Raw genomic sequence first — 27,201 nt, forward strand, 5'->3', positions numbered from 1 at the left:
CTGGCTTGGTTGGATTTTCGTCACTGCAGAAGTGCACAGTGGCTATGAGGATGCTGTCGTATGGAGCTCCCGGTGATGGTGCAGATGACTATCTTCGGATGGCGGAGTCCACCGCCCTTGATTGTTTCTACCGGTTCTGCAGGGCCATCATAGCAGTGTTCGGGGACTTTTACTTGAGATCGCCACTGTCGAAGACACTCAGAGGATCCTTGCAACAAGTGAAGCTAGGGGTTTTCCAGGGATGCTTGGAAGCATTGACTGCATGCATTGGAAATGGAAGAACTGTCCGTTTGCGTGGCAGGGAATGTACAAGGCTCACAAAAACGACTGCACTGTGATACTTGAAGCAGTGGCTACCCATGATCTCTGGATTTGGCACTCTTTCTTTGGTATTCCTGGATCCAACAATGACATCAACGTCCTAAACTGCTCCCCGATCTTTTCCAAGCTTGTTGAGGGTCATGCTCCCCCGGTGAACTATGTGATCAATGGTCGGCACTACAACAAAGGATACTACCTTGCAGACGGTATCTATCAAAAGTGGGCAACATTTGTGAAGACTATCTCGAAACCTAGCACCCCCAAACTTTGCGAGTTTGTCAAAAAACAAGAAGCTTGCCGAAAAGACGTCGAGCGTGCATTTGGTGTCCTCCAGCAGAGATTTGCTGTCGTCCGATTCCCCGCTATGACTTGGTCCAAAGATCAGATGTGGGAGGTGATGAACTATTGTGTGTGCTTACACAATATGATTATTGAAAATGAGTGAAAACATCCAGTTCCTATGGCTGAGCAAGAAGCACCATATGAGAGAGAGGGTCCTCTTGCACAGCCTAATCACCAGGCGCCGACATCATGGGCCGCCTTCATTGCTATGCGCCAGGAGATTCGAGACTCTACAATGCATCAACAGCTGCAAGATGATCTGGTGGAGCACATATGGACGCTCCGAGGCAACGCCAACGCCGACGCCAACTAGTCTGTCTTAATTTGTTTCAAAACTTGTGAAATTGTGTGCTTCATTTGTTTCAACACTTGTTAAACATTGTACTGATTTTCACCGAATTTGTTTCAGCAATTTTCTGACTCTTGTTCGCCGAACTTGTTAAATTTTATGTTGAATTTGTTTGAAATATGTCAAATGGGCGAGGTTGGGGGTTTCCTGCCCGGGGGACGGCTGGAACTTCGGCGCTACCCAGACCAAATTTTCCTCCAATCCAGACGAAAATTTCGCCGGATTTGGGCGTGGGGAGCGCCAACGAGTGGAGATGCTCTGACAAAGTGGTATTAGAGCCTGGATCTTGGCTCTAGACATAGATCTGTGGGCTGTATTATCAAGGGATTGCAAGACTAGTTCTTGTGTCAAATTCCGGAGATAAGAAGCACACGATCTGTTCTAGGGGTACTATGGAGGCGAATTGGGCAAGGTGATGGGGAAGAAGAATGGAGACAAGGCGATGGAGGCTAGTGAGGAAAGTGACAACTTCGTCACTCGGGAAGAATTGGACCACTTCAATTCGGAGATACAGAAGAAACTTGATGATTTTGCACAAGGCCAAGTGGAGCTGCACATGCAACAAGCAATGGCTGCGTGTGATTTCCAGAAAGGGTTCGATCGTCTGGCAGCAATGATCGCCAACATGAGCCCTTAGCCAGGAGCACCACGAGTAGATCTGGATGCCTCGATCCACCAGTCTAGTGTGCATGGCCAAGGGGATTTGGGAAACAACGACCACGCCGCAGAGCATGGTGAGGCCACCTCCAGGCGTCCTCATCAACACGAGCTCGCCCTTGGGACAGTCACAAGGCGGCTACTTTGCCGCTGAACACATGGGGTCAAGCAAAGCTCATGCCTTGAAGCTCGGCAGTGACAAACCACCTCTGATCCCGAAAGAACCACTGGTCAGGCGAGCAGGTCAGGAAGGGGGTTATACCAGGAAGTGGACCACCGGCGCAGAGGAGCAACACCACTATGAGAATGAAGGAAGAAATACAGGTGACATAGGCATCCCAAATGGGCCTGCCGAAGATAGTACCCGGGGTTTACTGAAGGCCCACTACCCGAAGAATAAGAAGATTCGGGAGCCCAAGATATATTAAGGAAAGTTAAGAGTTGTAGTAGGAAGTGTTATTTGTAATCTGGCGGGATGAGTTAGAAACCGTCCTGAACTCTGTAACTTGTATAGCACGAATCCCTCGGCTCCACCTCCTATATAAAGGGGGAGTCGAGGGACGAAGAGATAATCGAATCATTGTCTACAAACCCTAGTCTTCACAATCGTCGAGTACTTTTCGGCTGAAACCTTCGAGATCTACTTACCCTCTACTTCCAACTAAACCCTAGCCTACAATCCATAGGCATTGACAAGTTGATACCTTGTCAACAGGTGGGGAAACAAATGGCTGGGTTACCCACAGCCCCAACAAGCTCATAGGCCAAGCCACAAGGGTCCTAGACATGAATTCCCTAAATATGATGGGACAAGTACATGGGCTTGGATCAAAAAGGCAGAGAAGTATTTTAAGTTGTGCCAAGTAATTGATGAAGAAAGAGTGGAAGTTGCCACACTCTATTTCACTGGGAAGGCTGACACTTGGCTGGAGAATACATACCTGGACTTGGAAGAGATATCTTGGGCAAAATTCTGCAAGAAACTCAAGAAGAGGTTTGCAGAGAAATCCTCCTATGATGTAATCAAGATATTCCATGGCTTGAAGCAAACAAGTTCAGTAGATGATTATATAGACCTATTCGAAGAAAAGGTGGGACCTGTTAGGAGAGAAAATCCGGATATACCTGAAGGATATTATGTGAAGATTTTTGTGGCAGGCCTGATGGAATATGAACAGCACCACACACAAATTCAGAAGCCTGGAACCTTAATTGAAGATTTTTGGATAGCAAGGAGGCTAGAACCATCCAATCCATTTAAAAGAGTGACAACCACTAACTGGGGACAGAAAACCAATTACCACAAGCCAGTAACAGTAAATAAGAACCACGAGAATGTTCTTATGGCCAGACCACCTGTGACAACCCCTATTCCTCCTCCCAAACCAACTCTAGAGGTTGTAGCTGTGAAAAATGACAAGTGTTTCAGATGTGATGAGAAATGGATGCATGGGCACAGATTCCATTGTAAAATGAATAAGCAAGTGCGGGCTATGCTGACCAAAGAAGAAGAAGACCAGGAGTGTCTAGATGAGCTGAATGCAATAGAAGAAATGGAGGCACAAGAAGAACAAGTAGCTCAAGTGTCTGCCCATGCGGTACAAGGGGAGACCCCTGCCAATAATACATCCATCCTTCACATTATGATTGGCAAGACTAAAGCAGTCGCATTAGTTGACACGACGAGCTCAGGAACATTCATAGATAGCAAATTTGCTCTGAAAGCTGGGTGTAAAGTAAGCAGTGCAAAACCATTGAGAGTGATAGTAGCTAATGGAGCGGAAATGAGAAGCAATGCAGCCTGTAGCGACTGCGAGTACACAGTACAAGGGTACAAATTGAAGAATGATTTGAGGCTGCTTCAATTAAAGGGATATGATGTAATCTTGGGAACTGATTGCATGTTAAATGGGACTACAAGACTGAAACCCTCAAAATCAAATACTATGGACTCAAGAAAATTATTTTCACCCCAGAGGAAAAATCACTGAAGTGTAAGGTGATCCCTGCTGACAATGTGGACAAGGAACTGTCACAAGGAGTGTTGGGTGCTATTATTTATGCTCATAGTACTGAGGAAACTACATGAGGTGTTACATGAGTTCCTGCTGAAGTAAATGGGGTTCTAGAAGAATTCCAAGATGTCTTCTCAGAACCAACACAACTTCCTCCAGCTAGGGACTGTGATCATCAAATCTTAACCAGTCAACAAAAGAGCATATAGGTTGCCAGCTTATCAGAAGGATGCGCTGGAAAAGATCATTGATCATTTAATTAAGTCTGAAGTAATAAGAATCAGCTTGAGCCCCTTCTCTTCACCTGCCATACTAGTAAGAAAGAAAGATGGGAGTTGGAGGCTTTGCATAGATTATAGATAGCTAAATTCAAATACTATCAAAAACAAATACCCCATTCCAGTGATAGAGGACCTATTGGATGAACTTTATGGAGCAATTTTTTTCCAAGATTGACCTACGGTCGGGTTACCACCAAGTGCGAATGAAAGAGCAAGACATTGGAAAAACAACATTCAACACACACCTAGGCCATTATGAGTTTGTGGTGATGCCTTTCGGCCTAACAAATGCCCCTGCTACATTCCAAGCCATGATGAACAAGTTACTCGCAGAGTATTTGAGAAAGTTTGTGTTAGTATTCTTTGATGATATACTCATTTTTAGCAACACACTGGAGGACCATAAAGCACATCTCACTGCAGTCCTCACTATCTTGAGAAATAATAGTCTGTATGCTAAGGTGACCAAGTGGGAATTTTCCCAGAACAAGATTGAATATTTGGGCCACATTATTGATGCTCAAGGGGTTTCCACTTACCCTATAAAAATTGAAGCCATGGTCAAATGGCCAGCACCTGCAAATGTGACCCAACTCAGGTTTTTTTTTGGCCTAACAGGGTACTATAGGAGATTTATCCAGAACTATGGCTTGATATGCAAACCACTATTTGAAGCCCGGAAAAGAATTCATTCAAGTGGGAACAACAACAAGAAGCCTTTGAGTTGCTGAAAAAGATAATGACACATGCACAGGTGTTGGCATTGCCTAATTATAAGCAACCATTCATTTTGGAGGCTGATGCTTGTGGGTATGGACTGGGAGCTGTGTTGATGCAGAACAATAGGACCATAGCATTTATGAGTCAAGCCATAGGGCCTAAAGCAGCTTCCTTCTCTACTTATGATAAAGAGGCATTGGCAATAATCGAAGCCATTAAGAAGTGGAAACACTACTTCGCGGGCTCCTCCCTAATTATCAGAACCGAACAACAGAGCTTGCGATACATTCAGGAACAAAAGCTCACTGAGGGGATTCAACACAAGTTGTTGGTTAAACTGCTAGGATATGATTACAAAATAGAATACAAAAGAGGAAGGGAAAATAAAGCAGCTGATGCTTTGTCAAGAGTACCAATACTAGACACTTGCCTAGCAATTACTACTGTTGTTCCCAAATGGATTGAGGAAGTAAGAACCGGCTATGAAGCTGATGAGAAATGCAAGGATCTGATTGCCAAACTCACCCTGGACAATACTGCTGATGCCAATTACACCTTAAAGAATGGGATCCTAAGGTACAAACAGAAAATTGTCGTAGGCAGCAATACTGCAATCAAAACACAAATTATTACTTCCATGCATGACTCTGCATTAGGAGGCCACTCAGGTGAATCTGCAACCTACCACAGAATTAAATTGGTATTTCATTGGTCAGGGTTGAAGAAAGATGTAATTGCTTATGTAAAGGAATGTGCCACTTGCCAGAAAAATAAAGCTGGGCACACTCCTTACCTAGGCCTACTACAACCTCTCAGAGTACTTTGTGGAGGGATTGCCTAAATCAGAGGGCAGGGATGTCATATTAGTGGTGGTAGACAGATTTACCAAGTATGCTCATTTCTTACCCTTGAGCCACCCATTCACTATCAGACAAGTGGCTGATCTGTACTTGGACCAGGTCACCAAGTTACATGCCCCCCATCTGTCATTGTTTCAGATAGAGACATGATTTTCACTAGTGCATTATGGAAGGATTTGTTCAAGGAATTGGGAGTAAAACTACACTTAAGCACTTCTTATCACCCTCAAACGGATGGACAAACCGAAAGAGTAAATCAGTGCTTAGAGGGGTACTTGAGGTGCATGACATTTGACAATCCAAAGAAATGGATGTCCTGGTTAGCATCTGCGGAATGGTGGCACAATACCAGCTACCACACTTCCCTCAAATTGACTCCTTTCCAGGCTCTCTATGGCTTTGCACCACCACAATTCACTGAGGTAATTCTGCCGGACAATCCTAATGAAGAAGCTCTAGGATTATTACAGAGGAGGCAGCTGGCTAATGAGCTCATCAAGGATAATCTGATCAAAGCTCAAGAAAGAACAAAGAAATATGCTGACAAGAATAGAAAAGAGAGGTCCTTTGTGGTTGGCGACATGGTTTACCTGAAAATACAACCCTAGAGACACACCTCCTTGAGCCTCCACATATCACTCAAGCTCCACTCCAAATTCTATGGTCCTTTCAGGGTTCTAACCAAAGTGGGTGAGGTAGCATACAGACTACTACTGCCAGAAGGATGTCAACTCCACCCTACATTTCATGTCAGCCAACTGAAGAAGCACATTGGCATGAAGGTGATTCCAAGCCCAGCTAGATCTTCCCTTGGTCGACCCAGCAGGCAACATCAAGGTTGCTCCAGAAACAATCATTGAGAGAAGAACAATACCGAGGAACAATGAACCAGTGGTGCAATGGTTAATCAAGTGGACTAACCTCCCGACAACAGCAGCAACATGGGAAGATGCAGATTTCATCCGACATGTCTTCCCTACATTCCACCCTTGAGGACAAGTGTGTTCTTCAGGAGGGAGTAGTTGTTTATGAACCAGAGTGCTGAAGCCTGCTATCTACAAGTGTTGAAAAGTGGCATTCATCTTCAGTTATCCAAGGGCCTAGATCGCTTGTCATCACCAAGTCTATGAAGATCGTGTGGTTCCTGTTGAATGATGTCAGCAGACGGATCCCATAGTTTCTTCTTCTTCTCGTTAGTTTTCTGTTACTTTTAGCTTCCTTCTGTGAATATTCCGTTGAGCTCAGCTGTGTTATGAAGCTGGAGTGGTTGTACTGGGAACCCTTATCTCAAATATTATCAACAAGTAAAACCCTAGCCGCCGCCGGCGGGAGAGGGCTCTGATCTCATCCCATATATCTCTGTTTTCTCATCCCATGCTCTGAAATCAAGTACCAGTTCGAGTTATCCAGCTTGGGTGTGACACTCAACCCGCAGTCCCAGCAGCCTGTGCACCACCTACGCCCTGGGCTCAGCTCCACAGCGGTGGTGACCCGGACCAGGTCTCTGCTGCGGTGGGCCTCCTACCAGACGATGTTGGCTCATGTAGAGATAATTTTTTTTCTAGGCGGTACTCAAGAATCAAGATCTACTGATACAGAACTTGGTGCAGCGTGGGTAGTGCCATGCTCGACCCCGTATGATTCCATGCACACTGTTGGAATCACCCTTGTCTTTATCCGCATGTATGAGGACTGTCAGATTGCTAGGTCTGATATGATAGTTGGACTAGATCACCAGAGTGGAGGCTAGGGTTTCCAACACATGGAAGTGATCTAACATTGCCCATTGGGTTGTCGTCGCCACACTATATATAGGGAGTAAGTGTGAGCTTCACAACACTTGTGGTCAACCCTAATCTAGTCACTACGAGTCCAAACCCAATCACCCAGTCCGTGTTATACTCACGTCTAACCTAAGCAACTCACTCTTAGTCGGATCATATCTAACTCGCTCCAAACTCCTAAGTGTGTGACCATGTAGGCTGAATGCAACCCAAACACCACCCAAACACCGTTGGAGTCTCGCTTCCAACCGATCAGCCAACAACATGGCGACTCCCAGATGCCATAGAGTCATGGCAAAAATTTTAAAATTTTAAAAATATATTTCTCGAACATTTTAAATTTTGATTTTCCCAAATTCGAACTTTTGAAATTTGAAATACTTTAAAATTAAAATATTTTTAGAATCTAACATTTTTTGAGTTCGAACATTTTTTTGAATAGTTTGATTTTTTTGAATCTGAACAATTTTCGAGTTTAAACGTTTTTCAAATTTAAATGTCTTCCAAAAAAAAACTGCACCTATTGTTTTGGGCTGGATTGGGAGTGGCCCATGAGGGAAGGCTGCCTGAGCGCGCCCTACTCGCTCCCGCACTGGAGCCATAAGCCCAACCTCCGCCGATACCCCCTCGTCGAAAAAAAAAACCCTCGAATCCCCCAATACCCCAACTTCCAAGTCCGGCCTGGCCGCCGCCGCCGCAGGACAAGAATCGTTGCCCTGAGAGATGGCGGGGTCGGGTCCGGCACCGTTACCAGAGGTGCCGTCGGCGGCGGTTGAGGGTGATCACCAGAAGGGCCCGCCCGCGCTGATGCTGTTCGACACTAGGACGAAGAAGACGGAGGTTTTCCGGCCGCTCGTGGAGGGCAAGGTCGGCATGTACGTCTGCGGCGTGACGCCCTACGACTTCAGTCATGTCGGACACGCCCGCGCCTACGTCTCCTTTGACGTCCTCTACAGGTACGCTCTCCCCGCCAACACCCTGCCCCCACGATCCCTCCAACGACGCTCGCGTTGCGAATCCATCCATCACCAGGGCAACTTGCAATCAGGCACGTGCAATGCACGTGTTTACACTACATTCAAGAAAGAAAAAGGTTTAATGATTATATTAATACACCATAGTGTGGATGTTCACCTGAATCGACGGCCAGTGAACATACGATCATCAATCACAACTCGGAATACTATACTAAAGCTCGCAGATCCTTATGTTGCCTTCTAACAAGAACTCGACAATCTTCTCTTGATTTGTTAACGGTACCAGTTACTAACTACATGGCTATGAACCCTCGAGTTGATCTGCGGGTGAGAACAGAGACATGAGCAGTACATAATAAAAATTTCTTTACACTTTTTCCTCTTATTTGCTATAGAATTAATGACCCTCGAGTTGATAGGTTACTCCTTATTTGAAATCTAGTTAGGTAATTCCATTATATCAACCTGCAAGGAAATGACATTGAAACTACTTCCAAAAACGAAGAAACACTTGATCAAGCTCAGTGAGGTTGGAAACAACTGATAAAACCTACTTCAGTAGCAAATATTTTTCATGAACGATACATCATTCTGTTCTTCTACTATGCATGTTTAAAATTCACAGCAAAGCATAATGCTGATGTTACTGCTTCCACAAACAGAAACCAAATTAGTCAGTGGATCACTTAATCTAGCAGTAACCTACCAAAAGTATCAAATAGTCTACGAATTTTCTTTGCTCCAACTAAACTTTGAAGGTAAAAACAATCTTATGCACTTCAATAACTTTTCCATAAAAAAAAGTCATGGTCCTGAAAGAACGACAATATAATCTCTCTAGGTTTCACCTAAATTTCCTCAAAGTTAAGTATGAAAAAATAGATCAATGAAAACTGAACATGCAAATTATTTCATAATTTTAGCAGAAAAATCGGAGTGTACCAGTTTGGTTTCATATGTTGATGTAATTTGATCTTGGCTGCTAGAAACATTTATTTCTCTTGGTTGCTGGATAATTTCAGATTGTTCTCCAGTAATATTACTTTTGCTTCATCTATTTATTTAAATTCACATTACTACACTCCAGAATTAGTGATCGTGCACAAGTAAACTTGTACATCACTATTCACTGAATAATGCCCGGTTTTCAGTTCAATTATTAATCCATACATGTGCCTCATTAGTACGTGTCCCATCGACTACAGATATTGCATCAAAGTTTATGTACGTCAGTTTTTATATTGCACAAATTTGGGTAAACTTTATTTAAAGATGTACTTTTCAAAACTATTTTTGAGTGTATTTGGCTTAACGGTATAATTTTTTTCTCCGCAAGATATGCAATGCATATAAATCCTTTAAAAGGCGATCCTGCAATTATCTTAGCGGGTAAAGAAAACTTTGCATGTCAATCTCGTATACCCGCATATTCATATCTTGAAGCTCAATGGAATCGTGTGTCCACCTTACAAAAAAATTATGCCTGTATTTTCCTCAAAGAGCATGATTACATAAGTCAAGTGAGATCAGCTGAACCTTTGTGACAACTAGATAATACCCCGCACGTTGTTGCGGTAATGTATGTCACATAATAAAACTTGTGAAGCGTCAACGGAAATGATTGTGCAACAGAGAAGTTTTAACATTATGATTATGATAAAGACGCGGCAGCATATATGATTCCAAAAAAATATGTGTAATGATGACAAAAAATATATGTCAACACAAAAGATGGTGATTTGAATAAATCATAACAAAACCATGCGTCAGGTTAAATCAGTTTATTCATTCTGCAGTCATCAAATCTTGTCTATACATGAATCAACTTGTACATAAATAAATCAAAATGAGAGATAGTGGCAGAAGACAATTATTATTCTGCGGCGAAGTGGTAGAAGAAAATTTGAATTAGTAGTAGATTCAGATCAGCTTCTACTACAGTGCAGCACCAAAGAACTTTAACAATTCGGGTTTTCCCTTCATAACTGCAAGACGAAAGAAAACATAATTTTTTTTTAACTTGGTCAAGTGTATAAAATTCACCCACGGAGCAACTTAATATATGATACCTTAGTTTGTCTCTTAACCAATGCAACTATGGTATTTAAAAAACTCAAGTACAGAACATTAAAATGTGTGTTTAGCATTAAAAATATTTTTCTTGAATCTTGATTACTCGTTCTCCTCCAATAGCAAGATAAAGGGAAAGAGCCAAATAAGTGCTAGGATGAAATTATATCCTAGACCTGCATAGACCAAATGTTGGTTTCATCTGGCCGCAGTTGGTAGTTGGTTATGTGTGATATCACTTGGCACAGGTTCATGATCTCTAATATAAAGGAGAGTGAATTTCAATAGTTATTACTTTTATTTGAGGCAAAAGAGGAGATTATTTTAATAGCTGGAGATTATTTTTAAAGAATAATAATCATCTATACTCAATCAAGCAAAAAAGGAAGAGTAGATCGTGATTTGGTACCTATTAAGTGAAGGGAGAAAGGTAGTTGACTGCAGATACATCTGACAAACAATACGGCATAACAGAAGATATCTTCTTTTCTTTCCATGATAGGAGACGTCATCAGCATCTGAATAAACTTACCATGATTTTTTTTTTTGCAGAGCAAAGGATAAATTTCAAGTTGAGTATTTTCCTGCTAGTATTATATAGTGGCAATATTTTGACCATGCTTCCTTCCCTGCAACTACCCTTATCAAATGTGTGAAGATCCCAACAGGGCCAAACTGAAAGAGAGTTCATACCTGCAACTGCCCTTATCAAATTCGTGGAGATCGTAACCAGGCCAGCTGAAAGAGTAAATGAATTCCCATATTGGAACAGAAAACACACAAATACGCCCGAGGTACAGAAGGAAAAAAATACTGTAATACCAATAGAGGATACGAAGATGATCTAGATTGATATATAAATAATCAAATAGGAAGTGAAAAGAATGGTGAGGAAGTGGAGGGACATACCAAGGAAACATTGCATGTCCAGTTGTCCGTTGGGTCCAAGGCCGCGTTCAGAAAGAACTGCGTCAATAAAAATGATTGCAGGTAATGAATGTGTACATTGTAGAGACGGTGGGCAAATGGGGTATGGGGATGATGCAACTGCCATACAGAGTACAGGCGCATTCCGTCGGTGATGTCTGATATAGGTGTCGTGCTTTGAAGCGTGAGTATAGTTCATCAATGGCGTAAGGTCGACTGCGTGAACGTAATGGCAGGGAGAGCTGGTCGCGCCCTCAACATGGCGATCTATCAAGTTTGTCGGACTGCGGCCGCAAGAATATACGACCATTTATAATCGGAAAATCATGTGTTGGCTGTAGGTAGATGGAAAGCCAGACGTGTTCATAAAGGTGCATTAGGGGAGATTATAGGAAGCCGTTTCTGTCCTGGGCAGATTAGAAGTCAGACGAATCCAGAAGTGTCCCTTCCTATTCAGAAGGCATGACAAACGTGGGCAGAAAACGTTTGTGTAGGATGACGCGCGCGCGGCGACGATTTCTGCCAGACAAACAGTCGGAAGGCGAAGCTAGGAAGACTTAACAAAGGATGACCGTGGATGCATGCTAGTCTGGATTATGGTGGGTTTGTGTAGCTGATTAAGTGCCTTGGTTGCTTAGGTGGCACATTGCTGAGGTGGCATAGCTGCATGCTAAGAGAAATAGATTAGTGGGGATGAACTTCTTAGTTATATAGGATTTTTGTTGACTGTGAAGCCTGGAGGGAAAGACATACCTCTATTTCATCACACCAGCAGGTTCCTTTTAAAAACACATAAAATCTGATGTTCTTTCTACTTTCCTAGGTTCTTCACCTGGAGGTATATTTGCACATGAAAGCTTTGCTAGGCCAAGTTGCAGTCTTGCAAGTGACAATGGCTGGTTTACAAATTTTTACGGGGTTAGTGACCTTTTTATTATTCAAAATGTTCTAACTGAAAACGACTGACACATGTAGACTTTGGCTAACTGTGCCCAGGTTTAAATTATGTAATAATAGAAATGTATTTTTTGCGGTAATATAACATCAATTGACAATCAGTTATTAGCCTGGTTGGAAAATCTACTAATAACATCAATTGACAATCACAGAGTAGCATGGCGTACACTTGAGTGGGACATTGACAATTCAACCATTGTGGTTTACAGTAGCATGACTACGATTTCTAATATAATAACAATCAAATTTCAAGATTCAAGAAAAGACATCCAAAGATATCATAAGAACACGACAGTATAGTTCAGAATATGAAAATAAAGAGTCACCTTCAAGGCTTGGAGGAGTGGAGGACACGGCCGAGCACGCCTTGGAGGAGCTGGATGCGGTCCACCTGGGTGGATGGAAGGTGCAGCTGAGGTGACGGTGTGGGGCCCTGCCCAAATCCTGTTAAGCAAGGCGTGGTCTGCGGGGTGCCCTGGGATGCGGTTGGCGGCGTGCTGGGAGTGCGACGACACCGAACGATGCGGTGGTTTCTGCGATAGACGTGTTTTTTTTTTCTTTGTCAATTGCGATTGGGCGTGGGATTGGCCGCGTCTAACCATTTTTTAGGCGTAATCTAAACTGGTGATTTTGTTGATTAGAAGGCTGGGATGATTTGGATCTGCCGCTCTCGCTCTTTTAATAGTAGTGTAGATTTCCAAACAGTGTTAGTTTTATTTCTTTTGGCAGCGCAATCGGATGCTTTGTCGTTTGAAGTGCTGCGAAGCTAAACCCATATTACTAACCTATGTTCTTATTTGGTTGTCTTGTATTTCCCTCCCAAAAGGGACATTGTAGTGCATTTTTATTATTTCATTGTTCTATGCTTCACTTATGCCTTTTTATTTATTTTTTCAACCTCCCTGCCCGATAAGACTTCTTACGGTGTTGATTAAAAAAAAGACTTCTTAGGGTTGAACTCAGATGCTCCTATATGTTTTTATAGCGGAAGCTGGAGCATTTTTCTTAGAAACAACAACAAAAATTATGCTAAACTTCTAATGATACAACTTTATTGATGCTTCATATCTTATGCTTTGAGTTCGCTATATCATGCACTTACCATATTTATTCGATTTTCATTCTCAGGTACCTAAAGTTCTTGGGGTATGAGGTGGAGTATGTGCGCAACTTCACTGATATCGATGATAAGGTAATAGTCACATGGTTAAGAAAATGATTGGCTTTAAATACTGATAAATTTTGAGGACACATTTGAGTAGAATGTCAAATATAGTTTGTCATGTTGGATGTATGTATGCTGTAAAATATAGTTTATGCCTCCTTTAGTCTGTCATGTTGGATGTATGTATGCTACTGGAGTTGCCTAAACAATGGATGGAGTTATAAGTGTATCAGTAGTGGCTTTGTATCTGTACAATTCCCCTTTTTGGACCAGTTTATTGTCTATCTAACTTTTTCTTTTGATAATAAGTTTTCAAAAACTTCAAACTAACTTCTGGAATAAACTTCCCATGAAAATATGTACTTGATGTCAAAATTATCTTCAGAAATGCATCTCATTGAAAGTCATTTTTTATCTCTTGGGTGGATACAAGGTGGTCACTTCTGAGTTTTTGTGTTTGTGCAGATTATTAGGCGAGCAAATGAAGCTGGTGAGACGGCAAGTAGTTTGAGTAACCGTTTCATCAATGAGTTCCTCCATGATATTGTTGAACTTCAGTGCTTACCTCCGACTCGCGAGCCGCGAGTGACGCAGCATATAAAACAGATAATAGATTTGATAACCAAGGTATGTTCAACTAACATGTGGGAAAAACTATAGAAGGATAACAGATAAATTTACTGTGTTTCCAACCCATCCTATGAAATTGAACCGTCAACTGTTTACTTGTTTAACTTTCCCCTAACACAAGATGGTATACGTATGAATTGTTTACTTCTATTGATTTGCATACCTTTTAGCTTAATAACTAGACGTTAATTAACACCTATACTACTGGTATATGCATATTGACAGATAATGGAGGAAGATAAAGCCTATACTATTGAAGGAGAGGGTGTATACTTCTCTATTGATAACTTTCCTGAATATCTTAGTCTATCCGGAAGAAAGTTAGAAGATAATCTTCCAGGGTCACGAGTTGCTGTTGATCCAAGAAAGCGGAATCCGTTTGACTTTGCATTATGGAAGGTGCTCACTGCATTACCTTGTTTACTTTGGCATACGTCTAATTTATCTTTGCCTCTCTTCTTGTGCTTATCCTTCATAAAATCTTATTGGATGCTCAGTCCGCCAAGGAGGGCGAGCCATTCTGGGAGAGTCCTTGGGGCCATGGAAGACCAGGATGGCATATTGAGTGCAGTGCGATGAGCAAACAATATTTAGGTCCAGTGTTTGATATTCATGGTGGGGGAAGAGATCTGATCTTTCCTCATCATGAGAATGAACTTGCCCAAAGCCGAGCAGCTTATCCTGAAAGTGAAGTCAAATGCTGGATGCATAATGGCTATGTCATGAACAATGGCAAGAAAATGGCAAAAGCAGATAAAAACTTCTTCACTATCAGAGATGTAAGGGGTGAATCTCTTTTTATCTGTTAATATTTTGCCAGTTAAGTATACAACACTTGCTTGTAAATGTGCCTGACTTATTTTGCTGTTGCTGTAGATCATTGCTCGATACCATCCCATGGCTTTAAGGTTGTTCTTAATGCGAACACACTACAGGTCTGATATGAACCACTCTGATACAGCCCTTGAGTTTGCATCTGGCCGGGTCTACTATATTTATCAGGTATTTAGCACTTGCACGTTTAAATCCAGGAGGCTACATTTATCTGAGTTATGTTGGATGGCTACATTTGAATTGTCCTTTTGTAATTTGCATTAATATAAATCTTACACAGGCTTTACAAGAGTGTGAAGAAGTTATATCCTTGTACCGTGGTGACAAGTTGGACGTCCCGGTACCAGCATGCGATCAGAAGGTGGTTGACGACAGCCATGAAAATTTTCTGAAGCACATGTCAAATGATCTTCATACAACAGCGGCCCTTGATGAGCTTATGAAACCAGTCAGAGCAATAAACAGTAACTTGAGTGATTTGAAGGTATATTGTAGCTTAAGCTTTGCGGTTTAATTATGAGCATTGAACAGTCTTACTTGGCAATGCCATAGAGTATCACTGAAACCAGAGTAATCCATCTGTTGCTGTGTTGTGTTGTCAGAAATTGCTGCAGAAACTAGAGCAGCAGAAAAAGGCACAGTCAGGGAAGAAGCAGCAGCAACCCAAACAGCCGGAGAAGAAAGAGCAGCAGCAGAAGAAGAACCAGGCAGAGGAGAAGCAGCAGGGACAATACGTACAAGCTCTGGTTGCCCTGCATGGCGAAGTCACAAGTAAACTGTCTCTTCTTGGGCTGATGCCATCATCGTCATCTTTGGCTGAGGTAAGTTTGCTAGTCTTGATGCTACTCTGGTACCTTTAATAGGTTACTAGTAAGTGTGCACGTGCAAAGCATGTATCATAAATCAACTAATGCATTTTACATTGGAATCAAATAGGATCCATCCTAATGCATTATACAGCACATTAGAATCAAATTGGATCCATCCGAAAACTGAAAGAAAATTGACTGTATGCCCTCTATCTCGATTTGTGAAAATAAAAATTGCAAGCTTAACATACTCCTGCCCAACAACCAAATTTGAACCCCAAAAATACTATTTTGTCTAAATTCAGTAAACAGTTCTCCTTTGTATCCTGTGTACGGTTTTCATTACGTAAGCAGAAAACATGTCGCTCTAGTTGACGGTTTAGTCCATGCCACAAACATATTATCCACAAAACCAGGACTTAGCAATGTACGTGTTGATTGACATAAATTTAATCAAAATACATTACAAACTCCCTAAGACGGAGTATTATGTAAGAACATCAGTATATTTCTTAGATTTTTACCCCTCTAAATATAGTTGATGCTAGATTTTGTACTGTAGTATCTTCATATAGAATACAATTTGAACTCACATAGTTCATCAATCTGAAGAGTGGTACACTTAATAAAGAACAATAACATATGAAGAATGCTGTCAGTACATAACGTGCATCTCCACAATGAAATCTCAATCCATCTTCGTAAGCCTGCCTTTGAGAGTTGTGAATGGAAATGTATTCAAATATGTGTGGTTTTTCATGTAGAGTATGTGTTAAAGATAATGCTGGTTGAGAGCTAGTCATCATCAGTTCACCAAGTTGCAGTTTCAGTGGGCGCAGGCTTCTGCTGTAAGGAATCACATGTTTAATCTTTGCAAAATACTGCAAGTCGTTGCACAGAAATATTCAATGATTATGTATGAATCATAGTTTAACTCTGTAACAAATTAGGTGCATAAATAAGAAGATAGAAAAATGACTGAAAAATTGGACACACCTTGAGGTGAGAACTATGGTGGTAAACTATCAGTGTCAAAGTAAAAACAAATCCCGCACCAAACTTGCATATGCTCATGGTGCTCAATCATCCGTAGGACACAAGATGGTCAGGCATTCTTGGCTCCACCTTAAGTGTGACTTGAAGGTGTCAGCCATATAATATGCTCCAATCAATCTAGAAAGCCTTACAAACCTGAATAAAAATATGATCTAGAAGAATTGATTTATATCCATGCGATCCAGAACGTCCCTGTAACAATTTAGTCAGATGCCATTTTACTGAATCTTGTAAATGAAAGAAAACAAAGGCTTCAGAAATCAGAACACAAGTGATTTGAAAAATGTTGGTTGTAAATTTATTACCTGATGCTCCTCCAATTTGTACTTTCCTCACTGGAATCATCTCCTCAAGCCAGACCTGACCAGCATCAAGATTTATCCACTTTGGCAATGCACCAGAATGGCGCCTTGGCAATCTTTGAGTGTATATGTGCTATGTGATTTAATGAGTGAAAATCATATAGAAACTCCAACTAAGATATTTTAACACTTGACATGACAGCTGTAGATGATGCTCTGAGAAAACGCCAATAACGATAGAATGTCATCACATATTATTGTGCCAGGAAATCATAAGTTCTATATCAAATGCAAGTATGCCCTGCATAGAGTAATTGACTGATCATTGGTAACAACAGAGGATACAGAAATATTTGAATGAATAACTCAACAGTATGTCGGGATCCTGAGTAATCAGAGGATGTAACTGAATTACCGCTGTAGCATCAGTAAAGGAAAATAGAAAAGAAGTGCTAAAAACGTCTATTGAAGAATGCAAACTACCTGATATATTTTACTAACGACCATTTTGCATTTTGCACCCGCTATCAAACTTCAAAAGACATGCATAATTGCCATACAGATATGGTTGGTTAAACGGCATAGACATATCCTGGTTTTGGCAACTATACTGGATATGAGGAGTAAATTAGAGTTCATAATGAATAGGGAGAATGCTCTCAAAATCTAAAATAACAACCTATTGGTGCTAGCTACAAACTTTCAGTAAATTAAATTGTGAGGGGTCCTAGTATTGAATTCAATTTTGTCCTGACATGAACAGTCGTCATTCTAATGTAATCCAAGAAAACACATCTCACCTAAAGTTTACCTGATCCAGTCATTGAAACACCTACTTCTGGAGCATTAAGTTACATGACAATCATGGTCTGGACGCTCCAACTTCAACATTGGTTACCAACAATGAAAATAAAATCAGGGACATAGAGAGAAGACAGTGAAGGAAGAACACAAGAGGAAATTTGTCAAGAACCAGTCGCGCACCGTACAATAAGTTGCTGGAATGAGCAAGGGGCCTTGGCCTATGCAGAAGCTGCAGCGGTGACGATCCAGTCAGGGCAATATGGTAGAAGGTGTCTGATGCTTTCTGTCATGTTCATAGTTCAGACCATCCAAAAAGTCATAGCAAGTGCATCATAAACCATTAGAAATGCTTATGGATCATGTTGTAATCCTATGTGATCATAGAAAGTCCCATCAAGATTCAAGAAAAGACAACCAAAGATATCATAAGAACACGGAAGTATAGTTTAGCCTTCAGACTTCAGAAAATGCAAATAAAGAGTCACCTTCAAGGTCTGGAGGAGTGGAGGATGCGGCCAAGCACGCCTTGGAGGAGCTGGATGTGGTCCACCTGGGTGGATGAAAGGTGCAGCTGAGGTGATGGTGTGGGGCCCTGCCCATATCCTGTTAGGCAAGGCATGGTCTGCGGGGTGCCCTGGGATGCGGTTCGCGTCTAACCATGTTTTAGGCCTAATCTGAACCGGTGATTTTGATGATTAGATGGCTAGGATGATTTGGATCTGCCGCTCTCTCTCTCTTTTAATAGTAGTGTAGATGAACTGGTTGAAGTATCTTCTGCACGCTGAACTGAGGCACAATCATTTCTTGACGAAAATAAATGTTCCATCTTGTAGGTATTGAAGGAACTGAAGCAGAAGGCTCTGAAGCGAGCGCAGATGACTGAAGAGGAGCTGCAGCAGGTGATCGAGCAGAGAAGAGTTGCGAGGAAGAACAAGGACTTTGCAGAGTCAGACCGGATCAGAAGGGAGCTCTCCGCTCGCGGCATCGCCTTGATGGACGAGCCTACCGAGACTCTGTGGAAACCAGCTGAACCGGAGCTGGTTGAGGAACCCTTGGCGTCCTTGACATTGCAAGCAGGGTGATGTGTTCATGTTCGCGTAGAATTGTAGCACGAACGCTTCTCCCTTTCTGCGAGGACGGGTGTGTATTATTTCGTATATATGTATAGTTGTAGAAGTAGAATGCACACCCACGTTGATTCTCAAAGTTTGCATTTGTTTCGGAGAAGAATGAAATTGTCCTTTTTAATGCTTATTAATTTGTGCGTCTTTCTTCCAGTTGTGTGACAGTCTATTATTTTGCTGGCGATGCCGAGCTTAGCTCGCCGTTAATTCATCTCGGCCGAGCAGAGCAGACGGTGCGGGCAATGAAGCGCAGCTAGGAGGAGGATCCAGCAGTAAGTAGAGTCGAAACATTGATCACCACAAGCAGTGCAGCGCCTGCCTCGTTGACTCTGCACTAAGTAGACGCGTGAAGACAGGACGTCGCTGTCGACGGCCGGGGGCGAGACATCAGGTTCAGCCTTCAGGTGGTGGCCGCCAGGCCTTAATGGCTGATATTGGCCATTTGGGCGCGTGCGTGCAAGTGACTGACGGCTCCCTATTCGCTATGTTTTGCTCCTGCCATTGAATGGCATGAAGAATGAGATGGAGGCGGAAGGGAAACCAAGGAGAGGGGGCGCTTCGTGGTGGATTCAGGCACTGCACGGGCCTACTGTCTGATGGCGGTAACCAGGTGGGTGTCTCATGTCTGTCATTCCTGTCAGGCTGTCACTGAACGCATACGGGTAACTACACACACCTCACCAAACTCCTTTTACTGATATGGTAGCCATTATGTTCTTAAACAGGTTTGGCGGGACACAAAGATGGCGCCAAGAGTTCAGACCTTCGCTTGGAGACTACTTAGAAAGGCGCTTCCTACTGGTAAGAGGGCAAGCAGGTATTCAAAACACATCAATGAATACTGCTCTAGATGTGGCAATTTAGAAGATGAAATGCATATGTTGTTTTTGTGTCCTTTTTCTAAGGCAGCTTGGTACTGCTACCCTTGGTTTATTAAAACTGAATTCATCGCTCAGCATCATCCTTCTATCCCTGATATGATTCAAACTTTGCTTACTTCTCAACACCCACAAATAAATGTTACTACTCTTTACACCTTTTTGTGGTGTCTTTGGAAAGCACGGAACGACACTTTATTTTGCAGGAAGAGAAGTGAGCCTTCGCAGGTATATGCAACATCTAATGCAATAATCAGAGGATCCAACATAGAAGTTACCAAATTCTCACATCAGCAAGGACCTGAGAACGCACAGGAGCAAACCCAAACGCCTCTACCAACTTCGCAAGATCAAATTCCCAGCTTCTCCTCAGGGAATGTAATCTATTGTGATGCAGCATGGGAAAGACGAACAGGGACAGAAAACAGCCGAGCTGGTCTAGGCGTTATCTTTCACTTGCAGGGCAATCAACACCTCCAACAGCTGCACGTATCTGCACTTTCTCCGCCAACCTCTTCTCCACTGCAGGCTGAAACCTATGGTTTGCTGCTTGCAACGAAGTTAGCAGATCTTTTGAAGGTTCAAAATCCCTTCTTCTACACCGACAGCTTGGTGTTAGCTTCAGCGGCAGCTTCACCAACAGTGTTTGATGCTCCAGGACATTGGGAGAATAGACCTCATCTTGCAGCAATCCACGCCTCTCCCTCGTTTCAGTGCAACAGGATTGCTCATATTAGCAGGAGCAGAAATGTCAAAGCAGATCATCAGGCTCGACTAGCTCTTAGGATTCAGAATCCTTCTTTAGCCATTCGATGTTTAAGTTCAGATGCAAGCCATTGTCCTGGCAAGGACATCCTTTCTACATGTAGCGTGGATCCCTTCACGCTTGTTTCTGTAAAATGCACCTGAGTTGAATAAAATCTTTAATGTTCAAAAAAAAAAAAAAAAAAAGTTCGTCCACGATTGAGGTGCAAACTACCCAACGAAAATTGTCGTCAAGTTCTTCTCTGTTCACTTTCAATTCCTACCTGGTTGTTAGAGAGGATCCACTGTAATTGTATTCAGAAAAGAAGGCTCGAGGCTGATGAGCACTGGCCAGCAGTCCTTGATTATCTTGGCCTTGTCTCATTCAAAGTTGGCGAGGGGGCCATAGATTGCCCGTTTAAGATCGGACGGCACCAACACGTCAGGTGCGGTTAAATGAAGCTCGTGAGGTAGCTGGAATTTCTACGTATTGGGATGTAACTCTACCTGATCGCAGCTTTCAGGTCGGTTTCTGATGTGAACTAGGCAGGCAGGCAGATGGATCATTGCAGGCGCAATCAATCGCACTCACATTTGGCTAAGTTTTTTTTTTTTCCTTTGGAAGAGCAGCATCGCTACTGCTGCCGTACTTGTGCTTGCACCTAGCTCATCTGAACCGGTGCCTCTATTGGCAAGTTGCGAGGATCTCTACCTGTTTTTTACGGCCACTTTCCCGACTCATGTAACCTCGTAAATGACAACGTGAGACTACAATGGAATTTGTGCTCTAAATCATGAACACAAAAGATGCAGGTCTAGCACATTTATGAAAATCAAAGGCCTACTTTGTTTTCTCTTTTCATGGTCGTGCACTCTACACCCTCGTCATCTTTCTTCTCTATATAAACTCCGCACATGCAGTTTCTAAGTTTTTCTGAAAACTTATCCATCTATTCCCCTCGTGCTCGTGCACACCTGCCTATGTTACATTGTGGACAGTGCACCTGATACTGTACGTCAACAATACCGAACGGAACCATACATTGTTATCACAAGATTTGAATCATACTAGGATAGGGTGGGCCTTCGATTTAGTGACTTAGGAGTCTCCATAAAGTGCCACGTTCCACCCTCATGTCACTTCGCTCCACTAGACGTGCATCGTGCCATATATCAAAATTTTAATCCTCCGCCGAAATGTCTATAAGTGAGGGTAGTTCATATGTTTCACACAAATAGGTGTTCTAAAAAATAATTAGGAATTCAGTAGAACACTAAAGATGGACTTAGTAAGCAAGATTAGGTGCCCAAATCCAGATTAACACCACTGACACGTATATTTCTTGAACAACCAACACATAGTTATAAGAGGATATGGAGTCTGGTTAGTGCATAATTATTAGCGTACATAAATCAGAATCCAACAAACCACATTCGGTACTAAGGTAAACGAAGTCTATTAAGAGCTTCCTTAGATTCCATTTAAGATTAGGAAGATGTGTAAGCAGACCACGTTTTGACATATCTATACTATTCTTATTTGAGGGTTCTCGGGTAGCGACATCCAGATTGTTGGCCTTGCAGCTAGTAGAGAAGATGCATTCAGAGCGGGGTAGTGAATTGACCACCAGAAAGCTCAACCACTTAAAGAAAAACTCATCGACCCTTTAGTATTTTGTCATCTATAATGCAAGTTATTACTTTTTTGAAAAATTGTTATTTCCATTTCATGTTTGGCTTTCAACAAATAGCACTAGAAAGCTCGACTACTTTAAAGAAAAACTCATCGACCCTTTAGTTTTTTGGCGTCCACCCAATGTTTTTAGTCCTGTTGTTCGATTGTGAAGTCTGAATTTTGAAACACAATAGTCATAAATGCATGGTCAATTGGGAGGCGATTTGCCACTTGACGGCTTAGGCATCCCAAATCTTGAATTTTTTTCTTCCAACCGTTGACAAACATGGTTATGAACTTATGGCTTGAATGGGTTGACAACACCAAGCCTTGGATCGGCCTTGCAAACCATGCAATGAAAATGATAGAGATCTCTTTGCGGCGGCTACCATACCGACGGTCGAAAACACTAAGAAGGCTAAATTTTGGACCTCGCCATGGCTAGATGGAGCTAGGACAAAGGACAACACACCCAAGCTCTTTGAGAAAACAAAAATAAAGAATTGCACGGTTAAGAAGGCGCTTAAAAACAACTTTTGGGTCAACCAACTCAACACTCAACAATGTTTTGACATTGATCACATTCAACAATTTGTCACGCTTTGGGAATTGATTTCCGGTGTAAACCTCTCCCATGATACGCCCGACAATATCCATTGAAAATGCACAAGTGATGGCATTTACTCGGCCAAGTTGGCTTACAAGATGCATTTTGAGGTCATCATCCCCACCTCTCTCTCAATGCTTCGGTTTGAAGGTCTTGGGCACCCCCTAAATGCAAATTCATTGTTTGGTTGGTGATGCAAAATACAATTTGGCCGGCTGACCGCTTACCAAATAGGGATAGGCAAAATTGTGGAAATGACCCTTTTTGCAACCAAGTTCAATATTCGATGAGTCACCTTCTTTACAAGTGTCGCTTTAGAACGAAGATTTGGAAAGAGATCCTTGCTTGGTGTAGTTGCCACCATATCCTTCCGGAGCTTTGGGCCGATGAAACATCCATCAATGAGTGGTGGACGGAGCTTGCGCTTGATAATGGAAAGGCGATGAAAGAAACGACATCTGCAATCATGCTTGTTCCATGGGATCTATGGAAGGAGCGTAACGCAAGGGTCTTTAGGCATCATGCCTGTCTCGCAAATGTTGTCATCGCAAGAATAAAGCATGAAGCGTGGTGTTAATGAAAATGGAAAGTTAATTAAAAAGATAAGTCAGGACTAGCGTACTGACGATTCGGTGCTGATCATTTTTTCTTTTCGAGCAATTGCACACATGCCAATGAAGAGCCAGAGATATATGTTGGTGCACCCAAATTCGAAAGTAGCTTGGTCGACGCTGATATAGTGACAGTGAAACATGGGCAGAAAGTAGCAGCTTTGAAGGTCCGGGGGTTGAAGTGGCAAATTGTCATTAGAGATATGCGGCGCACGTATCTAACATGGTGGCCTGATAAATTCCATGCAAGGGGCGCATTCTGCTGGCTGCACATGCTTGGACGACTCCTCTCTCGCTCGCTATATATAGCCCCTCTTCAGCCTGAGGTCTTGTGTGCATTCCCCACGAAACGTGAAATAATCGATAGACCGGTGCAGCAAGATCGTCAGCTCGCCAAGATGATGAGCGGTGGTGCATTGGGCGGCTGCGGTTTGTTGACGACGATAGTGGCTCTGGGCGTCGCGCTGCTGGCGACGCCGTCGGAGTGCGCGCGCGCCTTCTTCGTGTTCGGCGACTCCCTGGTGGACAACGGCAACAACAACTACCTGCTGACGACGGCGCGCGCCGACTCGCCGCCGTACGGGATCGACTACCCGACGCACCGAGCCACCGGCCGATTCTCCAACGGCCACAACATCCCGGACATCATCAGCGAGCAGCTCGGCGCCGAGCCCACGCTGCCGTACCTGTCCCCGGAGCTCCACGGCGCCAAGCTGCTGGTGGGCGCCAACTTCGCGTCCGCCGGCGTCGGGATCCTCAACGACACCGGCATCCAATTTGTATGTCGGCCGCGCGCGGTTTCATTTTCAGTTTGATCCGTATGTAGGTGCAAGAGTGAGTGCTATATGTTGGGTGTGCTGCACATTTTGCAGGTGAACATCGTGCGGATCAGCAAGCAGCTCAAGTACTTCCAGGAGTACCAGTGGAAGCTGCGCGCCCTGGTGGGCGCGTCCCAGGCGCAGCAGGTCGTGAACCGGGCGCTGGTGCTCATCACCCTCGGCGGCAACGACTTCGTGAACAACTACTACCTCATCCCCTTCTCCCTCCGCTCCCGCCAGTTCTCCCTCCCCGAGTTCGTCCGCTACCTCATCTCCGAGTACAAGAAGATCCTCGTGGTAAGCTGCATTAACCATGTCCTCGTTTTTCCGAGGTACTAGCAGAGTAGACGCGCACCAGCTGAAACTGAAACCGGCGCGTGGATGCAGAGGCTGTACGATATGGGCGCGCGGCGGGTGCTGGTAACGGGGACGGGGCCGCTGGGCTGCGCGCCGGCGGAGCTGGCCCTGCGGAGCATCGACGGGCAGTGCGACACGGACCTGATGCGCGCGGCGGAGCTGTTCAACCCGCAGCTGTCGCAGGTGCTGTCGGAGCTCAACGGGAGGTACGGCGAGGGGACGTACATCGCCGCCAACTCCATGCGCGTGCACTTCGACTTCATCAGCAACCCGGCGGCGTACGGGTTCAGGACGGCCAAGGAGGCGTGCTGCGGGCAGGGGCCGCACAACGGCGTCGGGCTGTGCACGGTGGCGTCCAACATGTGCGCCGACAGGGACGAGTACGTGTTCTGGGACGCCTACCACCCCACGGAGCGCGCCAACCGGATCATCGTCAGCCAGTTCATGACCGGATCGCTCGACTACATCAGCCCGCTCAACCTCAGTACCGTCCTCCAGATGGATGCCAGGCTCATGAACTGATTCATCTGTCTCACCAGAGCACCAGACCAGAGCTAGCAAGCTACTCCAACACTCTAGCTTCGTGATAGTCATAGTAGTACCAGTTTAATTGTCGATCGTTAGCCTTGTTTGGTTTGTTGCTGCATCCTGTGGTGCACGCTGTTCTCGGGTCGGTTTTGAATGGTGGCGTTGTGTTCGTGTGTTGTTAATTGGAGATCAATAATATATGTGATAGCAACATCTTTGAGACACAATGGCAATTTGACTCGATTTGATTGGGACCGGACTGAAATTTTTGACACCTAAATTCACGAAAAAGGCAAAATTAGCCATGCGCGTTTAGTCGTGCTGTGAAAAGCAGCCACATGCATCCATTTGTTTTTATTTTTAATGTCTGGATGAATTCTGGACTTGAGATCATTTGTGTGTAACTTCATGCATGCTAGTCTCTTTCCAAACTTGTGCCAGGAGCTATACGAGTAATGCATTTGCTGATGCTTCTTTCCCCGGGATTACACCAAATAACTTGGCTTATCTTTGTAGAAGTCAGCAATGAGTTTCACAAGAAACTTTTGCTCGAATTCCAAACAAAATGATAGAATAGGAAACACCAAACACCCAAGCAGAAAACAACCACTAGTAGAAAAAAAACCTATAATCCCGGTTGGTAAGGGCCTTTAGTCCCGGTTTTGGAACCGGGACCAATCATTCAGGATTAAAGGCCCTTCCCTTTAGTCCCGGTTGTAAAACAAACTGGGACTAAAGGTCCCGCCACGTGGGCTACTGGCGCGCGTCGAGAAAATGACCTTTAGTCCCGGTTTGTAACACCAACCGGGACTAAAGGTTATTTCATTAATTTTTTTAATCCATTTTGTTATGCCCAATTATTTTTTGCTCTTTTTTTCTATTTTTTTCTCCAGAATTTCTAGTATTTCAGTTATTTAACTAGTTTAGTCTCTAACTACACTTAATCTATAACTACGCTTAATCTCTAGTCAAATTACTTACCCGTGGTCCAACTTCCCGCTCGGTCATCCATCCTCCCACTACTCCAGCACTAGCACGCTTAACTTCTAAGTTTCTTTCCCGTCCTGCTTCCAAGTGCTTCGCGCGCATGTTGTGATACTAGTATAATATCAATCCTATTAACATGTTGATCGATGTCACACTTATTTCTTGTTCGAATTCCAAATAATTATTTTAATAAATAAAATTAATGACGTAATAACATGTTGTGATAATTGTATTATAATTTACTTTTTTATAAATATTAATTTTTTAAATTTGTATTATAATTGTTCTTTAATATTAATTTTTTTAATAATTTTTTGCCAAACTTTGAAAATTTGAAAATCTAAAAAATTGGCCAACTTAATGGTTAAGTAATAGTAATCTTTATGCATGATGAAATATTAATTTTAAAAAATTTAAAATAGAAAATCCTGAATTTTTGGCAAAACCTAAAATCTTCCCGCTTTCATATTTTCATTTAGAATTTTGAGAATCTAAAAATTGGCTAACTGCTTAATCCTGAATTTGGATGTAACTTTTTCCCACGATGATTTTGATATATTATACGTTTTTTTTCGACGTCGTATGCAAAAGTTAATGCGGTTTTACCATTTCTCAAACCTTTTTTGCAAAAAAGTGAAAATTCAAATTTGTTAATTTTCCTTAATAGTAGGTTGCATAACATACAAGAATCTGAAAAAAAATTATTTTCTGAATTTTCTATCATTTTCTTTTCTATTTTACAGTGTTAAAAAAGACGATCCACGGGTGGAGGGGGGGGGGGGGGGGGGGGGGGTGGGGGTGCGGGGGGAGCCAAAAAAAACCCAAAACCCTTTAGTCCCAGTTCGTATTACCAACCGGGACTAAAGGGTAGACCTTTAGTCCCGGTTGGTAGTACGAACCGGGACTAAAGGGTTTTGCTCCAGAGGCCACCCTTTAGTCCCGGTTGGTATTACGAACCGGGACTAAAGGGTCCAAACGAACCAGGACCAATGGGTGGGGTCGCTTCGTGCGG

At 43.0% G+C, this 27,201-nt stretch overlaps 2 protein-coding genes across 3 annotated transcripts; both read left to right on the forward strand.

The window, feature by feature from the left end:
* The first annotated feature begins 7,958 nt into the window (after positions 1-7,958).
* On the forward strand, positions 7,959-19,139 carry LOC127299422 (cysteine--tRNA ligase CPS1, chloroplastic/mitochondrial). Of its 2 annotated transcripts, none has more exons than XM_051329391.2 (9): positions 7,959-8,285; positions 13,389-13,452; positions 13,891-14,052; positions 14,281-14,454; positions 14,553-14,834; positions 14,932-15,057; positions 15,170-15,373; positions 15,492-15,710; positions 18,694-19,139. In XM_051329391.2, exons 1-9 carry the CDS (start codon positions 8,053-8,055, stop codon positions 18,940-18,942), a joined length of 1,713 nt encoding a protein of 570 aa, XP_051185351.1. In that variant the 5' UTR covers positions 7,959-8,052; the 3' UTR covers positions 18,943-19,139. The 2 variants fall into 2 exon arrangements, with proteins under 2 accessions (XP_051185351.1, XP_051185355.1); XM_051329395.2 differs by having other exon boundaries at positions 15,504-15,710.
* Positions 19,140-23,786: 4,647 nt separating this feature from the next.
* Positions 23,787-25,429, forward strand: LOC127299437 (GDSL esterase/lipase At5g33370). Its single transcript, XM_051329404.2, has 3 exons — positions 23,787-24,278; positions 24,372-24,614; positions 24,705-25,429. Exons 1-3 carry the CDS (start codon positions 23,898-23,900, stop codon positions 25,194-25,196), a joined length of 1,116 nt encoding a protein of 371 aa, XP_051185364.2. The 5' UTR covers positions 23,787-23,897; the 3' UTR covers positions 25,197-25,429.
* Positions 25,430-27,201: the final 1,772 nt, after the last annotated feature.

Source organism: Lolium perenne, chromosome 1 (genome assembly GCF_019359855.2).
Source record: "Lolium perenne isolate Kyuss_39 chromosome 1, Kyuss_2.0, whole genome shotgun sequence".
NCBI lineage: Eukaryota > Viridiplantae > Streptophyta > Magnoliopsida > Poales > Poaceae > Lolium > Lolium perenne.

Coding starts and splice junctions, on each gene's coding strand:
- LOC127299422 (XM_051329391.2), top strand. CDS start 8,053: ATGGCGGGGTCGGGTCCGGCACCGTTACCAGAGGTGCCGTCGGCGGCG. Junction 14,835..14,931: donor ACTTCTTCACTATCAGAGAT/GTAAGGGGTGAA, acceptor CTGTTGCTGTAG/ATCATTGCTCGATACCATCC. Junction 15,374..15,491: donor GTAACTTGAGTGATTTGAAG/GTATATTGTAGC, acceptor TTGTGTTGTCAG/AAATTGCTGCAGAAACTAGA.
- LOC127299437 (XM_051329404.2), top strand. CDS start 23,898: ATGATGAGCGGTGGTGCATTGGGCGGCTGCGGTTTGTTGACGACGATA. Junction 24,279..24,371: donor ACGACACCGGCATCCAATTT/GTATGTCGGCCG, acceptor CACATTTTGCAG/GTGAACATCGTGCGGATCAG. Junction 24,615..24,704: donor AGTACAAGAAGATCCTCGTG/GTAAGCTGCATT, acceptor GCGTGGATGCAG/AGGCTGTACGATATGGGCGC.